Source organism: Pelecanus crispus, chromosome Z (genome assembly GCF_030463565.1).
Source record: "Pelecanus crispus isolate bPelCri1 chromosome Z, bPelCri1.pri, whole genome shotgun sequence".
Lineage (NCBI taxonomy): Eukaryota > Metazoa > Chordata > Aves > Pelecaniformes > Pelecanidae > Pelecanus > Pelecanus crispus.
The window spans coordinates 20,369,083-20,376,906 of record NC_134676.1 but is presented as its reverse complement, the minus strand read 5'-3'; the positions used below and the strand labels follow the sequence as shown (position 1 = coordinate 20,376,906).

The following is a 7,824-nucleotide window of genomic DNA, read 5'->3' as shown; positions in this document are numbered from 1 at the left end:
TAATAAGGGCTGATTTTTAGCCTGAGCACAGCAGTGGAGAGTCCAGGATTTCTGGAGCCGAGCTGGCACACAGGTCCAGACAGTACTTCTGGCCCCAGAGTCAGCACAAGCGGGGCCAGCTCAGCTGTCTCCCATGTTGCGTTAGACTTGCTCCCTGCGTTCCATGTTGCGTTAGACTTGCTCCCTGCGTTCAGCGTAGGGCCACTGAGATGCTGTCCTCTGGACACCGGGGGCCAGATGCTGTCTCTGGCAGTCAGCAAGACAGAGGTCAGCGTCTCTTTCATATAAGAGAAGGTGCACCCAGTATTTTCAGAAATATTCCTGCTCCCGTTGTGCTGGTTTTGGCTGGGATAGAGTTAATTTTCTTTGTAGTAGCTGGTATGGGGCTATGTTGGATTTGTGGTGGAAACAGTACTGATAACACAGGGATGTTTTGGTTACTGCTGAGCAGTGCTTACACAGAGTCAAGGCCTCTTCTGCTCCTCACCCCGCCCCACCAGCGAGCAGGCTGGGGGTGCACAAGAAGTTGGGAGGGGACACAGCTGGGACAGCTGACCCCAACTGACCAAAGGGCTATTCCATGCCATATGACGTCAGGCTCAGCGTATAAAGCTAGGGGGAAAGCTGGGCAGGGGGCTGCCACTCAGGGACAGGCTGGGCATCGGTCAGTGGGTGGTGAGCAATTGCTTTCATTTACATCATTTGTCTTTCTTGGGTTTTATTTCTTTCTCTTTTTGTTATTTTCCTTTTCAATAATAAAAATAATAGTAATAATAATTTTTAAAAATATTTCAGTTATCAAACCCTTCTTATCTCAGCCCATGAGTTTTTTCACTTTTAATGTTCTGATTTTCTTCCCCCATCCCACTGTGAGAGGAATGAGCAAGCAGCTGTATGGTGCTTAGTTGCTGGCTGGGGTTAAACCATGACGCCCATTAAAAGCCAAACCTTGTATTGTTACTCAGATGAAAAAGCACATTTTGATTCCTGGCTATGAACTTAGTAAATAACACAAGACCTACCCCTCTTAGAGGGAATGTTGCCACCATGATACCCCAGGGGTTTCCTTTTCTCTTTTCCAATGCCCAGGGCTGTAGCCAAGCGGTTACTGAATGACTGATGGGTGTCAGCCTCGGTTCACTGCACCACAAGTATCAGATTGTGTAGAGACATCTCGAATGCCCTGGATGCAGCAGAAACTATAAAAAGGCAACAAGTCCAAGGCATCTGTGGGCTTTCTGCCCGCAGGGATCACATGGAAACATATGTTTGTTACCCTGCTTTTGGAAACTAGTGTTGATGCTGAGACCTTTTCTTCTTCTATGAAAGCATTTTTCACAGTGCTTGGATTCATGCATGAAATCATCTTTATCCATTCAGAGGAGAAGTCTGATCAATTGCAAAGGTAGCTCTTCAGTCATGGGAGCTCCGTAACACTTGCTCTGCAATGCTTGCAGCAGCATTTATTGCTTATTCTGGGCCAGGGTTTTGCAGGCAGCCAATATCAGGGTTCTTAATTCAACCACGTCAGCATGTCTTAAACCTGTCTTGAGCTGTAGCTGTTCAGAAATCTTTTGCTGTTGATAAATTTCTCATTCTACTGTCCATGAGCAATATTAGCAGCTTTCTCTGTGACTTTCACATTCAGTTCTAATCAGATTATAAAAGTAAAACATCACATACAATATGTGAAAACAGCTCTTTCCAGAAAATTTGGAAATGCTCTGCCAAGTGCTTTGAGGCTATTCTGGTAAACACATAAAAATCATTCATCCAAGAACTTTTGATAAACTGCCACTAAAAAAAGGAGAGAAGCACTTTCCTCTGCGTTGTTCCTGGTGCTAAGAGGCTGGAAGCCAGCAGCAGGTCCGTACTCCAGCGTGGTCCCAGTTACACAAGCACTTTTGTGCTGGACCAGGGCAAGTTCCCGTTCACCAAGGAGCATGCGTTAGGCTTTTGTAAAGCTCTGGGTACTACAGAAGGTAAAATCCGCCTGGGTACCTCCTTGCCGCGTTTGGCTCAGTATGTTCCAGTGGTTTTTAACTGATGATGTCATCAGCAAGTACAGACCTGGGCATGGAGTGAAGAGACCTACAATATACAACAGCCAAATGCCAAATTCTCCATCCAGATTTGTGGGGCAGACCTGTGTACATAAGCAGGGCTGTGTGTAACCATGGTATTAATGCATATAGAACAGATGATATGATTTCGTCTGTCTGGTCTAATTTCTTGCCAAGTTTCCAGTAGTTTAATCATGGTCTAATTTCAAATAATGAAATCAGTTTTGTTTTTTTAGAACTGCTTTTTCATCTCTAGGGCTATGAATACCATCACTGCAATCATAGCTAGAATCATTTTTATAATGACTTGTAATTTTAAGTGATCAAATTTACAAAATCCTCTGTAAACAAAAATCACCAAAGCAGGTCACTAACTGGTGATCCTGAACTCTATCCCAGCAGTTGTGGCATAAGGTGATGTGTAACCATGGGTCTAAACCTGTGAGCATTTATAAAGTTGGCGTGTAAAGTTTAAATCCAGACCCGTATCTAGAATTCATTTTTTTAAATCCATGTTACATCTTCCATCAGATTCCTGGCTGAGGAAACTTCTTGACCTAAAAGTGTTGAAAATCTAGATCTGATTTTCTAGTTTGATCGTTTATTATTGTAAACAAATACACAAACTAAACTCAGACAATACGAGGGAGAAGTGTGAGTTGAGTGGAAATGTAGGGACATATATTTGATACTTGGTTTGGTTTGTTAGAAAACATTATGTTCTTGACTTCTGCTCTATTCAAAAAATAAAGTAATAGCACATGAGGGAACTTTACAATTCAGATCTTATTCTGCATTTCTTGTACAAATTCCTTTTGAGTTTTAGCACAAATAATAAACAAAATGCAAGAATTGGACTACCCACTTTTCTAAAGTCAGTTGCTTTAAATATTTTCCAGTCTCAACAACCATGACACAAATCTTTCTAATGAATGGACATGTGCAGAAGTACAAGCTTAGGGCTTTAATTTTAAACTAAAGGAACTCTCTGGCTTCAGCTAGCGAGAGTCTGGGTTTTGTTCATCAGATTTTTCTCATATTCTTAAAATTGTATTTGTATTCAGTTTCATTTGAATATGTTTTTGATTTGTCCAAACAGCAGATGGCTATCATAAAGAGTCTGTATTTAACTTGGCACTTTCCATTCCACATTCCTTTACTATTCATAGCACAGCAGTCATGCTCATCTCCAGTACACATAAAAGGAGGCAGTTCGACTTGCAGCTGCAGATGTCCTCAAATGTTTGAGTATTTACAAACTTACAGCATTAATTTTTTTAATGTTGAGAAGACCAGATACCAGATATAGTGGGTGAATTTTTTTTTTCATCTCTACGACTCTCATGAATTGAGAGAAACTGGGACAGAAATTAAACTTGTGTCTGCAGTAAGGAACCCCCACACTTAAAATTAGATTCATATAGAGCCCATGTTGGTACAGGGAGAGTGGGACTATACATAGGAAGAAAAAATTGCTCTTGAAGACACAAACTGACACAAAGCAACATGAAGAATAAAATATTCATCTGATTGAAAAACAAGACTACCTTAATGCATAAGAATAAAGGCATCTGTGCTAGAGTAATGCCTTTTTATTACTGGGGCTTCACAAGAAAAGAATTTGATCCTTTTAAGTATCTGTAAGCGACACGTTTTTCTTCAGTTGCTAATAGATAGCAGAATATGTTACATAAAACCAATTTTCTAAATGTCTTTGAGAGTTTTCTTTCAAATTAATTTGCCTTTGACAGAAAGTGTCATTTCTACTTACTGTGTTTTCAAGCAAATATAGTCAGTGATTATTCTTTTTTCTTACAGTTTCAGACACGCAACACACTTCTAAAAAGTAATCTCTCAAGGGCTTTTTTTTGCATACAAGCTTGAACTGTGGATTTTTTTTTTCTTGATAGTATCCTTCCATTTGTGTGCTTTTCCAGAGCCTAAGGAAGAAGAATTTAATCTCAAAAATTAGAAAACAGAATTTTTGGTACATAAATTAAATTTCCATAAGACTCACAACCTGTCTATTGCTTCTTTAATGATTATGACTATGTATGACAGATGCTTATTCCTTAGAAATACAACTCCTACTGAACTCATAATAATATATTATCAAATAGATTTATTTTCTCTTGCTGTGACTAACCTAAAGTTTCTACTGTTCAAAAAGCCTGGCTTTCCAACACATATGTAGCTGGAGGCAAGCAGTCTAACATTTCACATCAAACAGTAAACTCAGCATACTGAAAAACATATACGAAGATTTTCCTTTACTGTAATATAAATACAGCCACATGCTTAGCACACTCTACAGCATTGCCTGAATGATATTGTTTTGGTATATTAAGAATTATTTTATCTCACCAATAAACTATGGACAAGACTCTAATTCTTTCCCACTGAGTTCTTCATTTCAACAACCAAAATGCCGTCGTGGCAGAAAAGCGCAGACAAGTCTTTGTTCTCCACTCCATTAGGTAATTTGTATTGTCTGGTAAAGCTTCTGGATACGAAACCGTGTTCGTCCATCCTGGGTCCATGCTGAGCTTTGATCAGGAGCCAGCCTTCGAAAGTCTGAATAATGATATCTTCGGGGCGGAACTGTACAACGTCCAGCAAGACCTGAAAGTGTGTGTTTTCCTCCTCCTGGCTGCTCTTCCCGGCCCCAGCTGTACTTTCCGCCATACACCTTCTGTTGCTCAGTGCAGCTGTAGAAGGGCCCGGCAAAGCATATAAAGAGTGGTCCAGTTTGTGGGCTTCCAGCTCGTGGACAGCAAACTGCTCTTGATAGCGTACCGGAGTTTCCACCCAGTGTCTTATAACAGCTTCTGCCATTGCTGAGGTGGAAAGATAAGTTGCTGCTCCTGGGTCGCGTTGGGGAAGTTGCAGAGTCAGAGCAAACTCGTCCTGGTCATATGCCTTACCCGCAGACTAGTTTATCGGTTGATGTCGCCTTTCACTTTTAGCACAGGCAGAGCTTAACATTTAATAGGGCGTGCTGTGCTCCAGTGCTGGGAGACTTGTTTCATCATTTATCCAGTAACAATAGAGCACTATTTATAGTGCTGGGGTCTTGAGTGGCTTCAACATGTGCACAGCTTTCATGCATAAGTAATAAAAGCAAAATTTGAATGCACCTCTGATTATTGCAATATTGTGCTGTTTGTCGGTATGAATATTGAGCAGACAAATAATGTGAAAGGTTCTTTGATTTAAATGGAAGTTTAATAATTCTGTTTTTCCAAGGGATACGTGGCAATAGATACAAACTCTGTATTTATTTTAACTGAAATACAAAGTTACTGAGGAAAGGGATTTAGTTAGGTTGACGGTAGGAATGGAGCAGATTTCAGGTTAGGTAAACTATAAAATTATCAAGTGCATTGGACATTGCTGCAGAAGTTGTGCACAGGTGAAATACAGGCATGGTTAACCATGTTGTTGGTGGGAGGGGGGAACCATAACCATCTCTGCCTAAAGAGGGGGTGCCTGAAGGGCTGAGTCTGCAATCTTAGTGACCTACAAACACAGCAGAGCCTTCTCCAATATGTCAGGGAGTCAGACTCGAGTGCAGGGAGAATTACAGTGAAAGCTCATGTTTCACAGCTTCCAGGAGAGGGCAGAGTTGTTTTTCCCCAGCAGAATAATAAAGACAACTCCAAATCCTTAATGCTATCACATTGTCCCAGTAACCTTCATCTTCTGGGGCTTAACAGCTTGAATCTATGATCCCATCTACCACATGTGTCTGGGGAGCAGGGCTCATGACCTCAAAGGCTCTGTGTGGTATAATCTTCTTGCTACTCTGTGATCTCAGGGCAAATAATGCCCACAAGTGTTGACAGTTTCGTTAACAAGACCAAAGAGGAAGGTGCAGTGAAAAGGGAAAAACATTTGCAAATTTTAATATGTTTGCTGGCATATCCCTCCAGCTGGGCTTAGTTATGTAAAGCAGAACGTACTATGGCAACTGATGGTGAAAACTGTTTATTTCCCTTAGTTGCACTGATGCTAGAAATAATCAGACAAGTTAGTTTTATTCCCTCTTGTTTGCCTATTGTTATTCAGAGCTCTGTCCCTCTCTTGTCCTTACATCTTCCATTACCATGAAAATAGGAAGCCACTTTCTATGGGATCTTTGGTTGCTAATGGACTCACAACGAAAGAGGCATTTGAATTTCAATAGCTATCAGAAATGAACTTCTGTATTGAGTCGATAGCAGAGCAGGATTACCAAATATATCTATAATTAAAGTTCTAAGGTTGCTATTTTATTTTAGACTCATGGAGGCTGCATCGCAAGGTAAGGAAATTTTTGAAGGTAGATCAAAGGTTCAAGACATTAATGGCCAATCATTTAATTGAGTATTGTGGGAAAGGAGAGTTATGCTACTTTATTTAACTATCGGCTCTTCTCCTGTCAAACTGTCCTCCAGAAATCATTTAAAAATGCAATTCCATATGTAGGTCTTGCTAAAATAGTGATAAAAATAACCTGGAGCATTGCCCATTATCGGTTCAGCAGCTGTTTTTTGTTTTGTTAGCCAATGATTCACTTGATCAGGAAACTTTAACCCTGAAGTGAAGCAGTATGCCTGGCTGGTTGTGATATTATGCTTTTAGAGATTGTTGAAAGTTACTGCTGTCCCTGCTGAATTCTGTGATGATAGCCTGACTTATTGTACTTGAATTTTGCACTTCATAGTAAATGTACTGTGCAGGAACACCGCGTTCCTTTATTTTTTATTTTATTTCAATTATTCCCATCTTCTCTGGAAAAAAGGTAAACTTGCCTATACTTAAACTTTAAATGAAAACAGAAACCACCACCTCAGTGCAGCTCACTGTGGGACAGCTATATCTATTCCCAGAAATAGTTGCAGCAGTCTTTCAGATGTCTGTGTTAAGCATACTTGGAACTGTCTGTCCGGTCTAATTAGCACGAAAAATGCTTTGAATACCCTTTAAATTCATGTCATGTGCAAAGCTCTACAGAAGTTTATAGCATCCATTTCTACTCTGTAGCACAAGGATTTGGAAACATTTTGGTAATGAAGCCATGTAGTGTCTTTCTGCTCTCCCATCCTGCTCTCTCCTCGGTCCCCTCTTGTCTCTGTTTGCCACCAAAAGATTCCGGAATTAGCACCATCTTTCTTATCTCTTTGTGCTAACATGGAGAATATGTCAACTGGGAAAAGAAAACACCCTTGAAATGCAAACATCCCAGCAATTTAGAATATATTTTCAGGCTTTCAAATTTAAATATGGATGTGGTGCGGCAATACTGAGGAACTTTTGACACTTATGCTGCTATACTCTTCAATTACCTATAGCACACTTCAGTTGAGCAATGCATTTTAAAACCAGTTGATTACCAAGGTCATTTTAAACATTCTGAGCAGATCCAGCAGGAGCAGGATCAATGTCCTTAATTGCCAGCTCGGTGCCTTGGTGTTTTTTTTCCCTGTTTTTCTGTGCACACGAAGGCCTCGCCCCGTGCTGCACAGCAGGTGAGAAACCACTGACTGGTGTGGGAAGTATTGCAGAGCTCTTCTTTGCAAAACTGAAGTGAGGCAAATAGTTATCGTGGCCTTGCACTTGTCAGTCCATGCTCTCTTTTGCTGATCGCATATATTTATGGTCTCAATATCTTTTGGGGATTTTTAAAGGGAAGGAATAGGATCCTTTGGCACTTTGCAACAGATGGCCGGGAGAAACTCGGTGCCAGTATAAATGGGTCACACCGACATCTTGTGGTGAG

General features: G+C 40.6%; 1 protein-coding gene across 1 annotated transcript; it reads right to left on the bottom strand.

Moving 5' to 3' along the window:
- Positions 1-4,448: 4,448 nt before the first annotated feature.
- Positions 4,449-5,048, bottom strand: HSPB3 (heat shock protein family B (small) member 3). The gene is given in 1 exon segment (XM_075727068.1): positions 4,449-5,048. A coding segment is annotated over 1 exon segment (600 nt).
- Between the last annotated feature and the right edge of the window lie 2,776 nt (positions 5,049-7,824).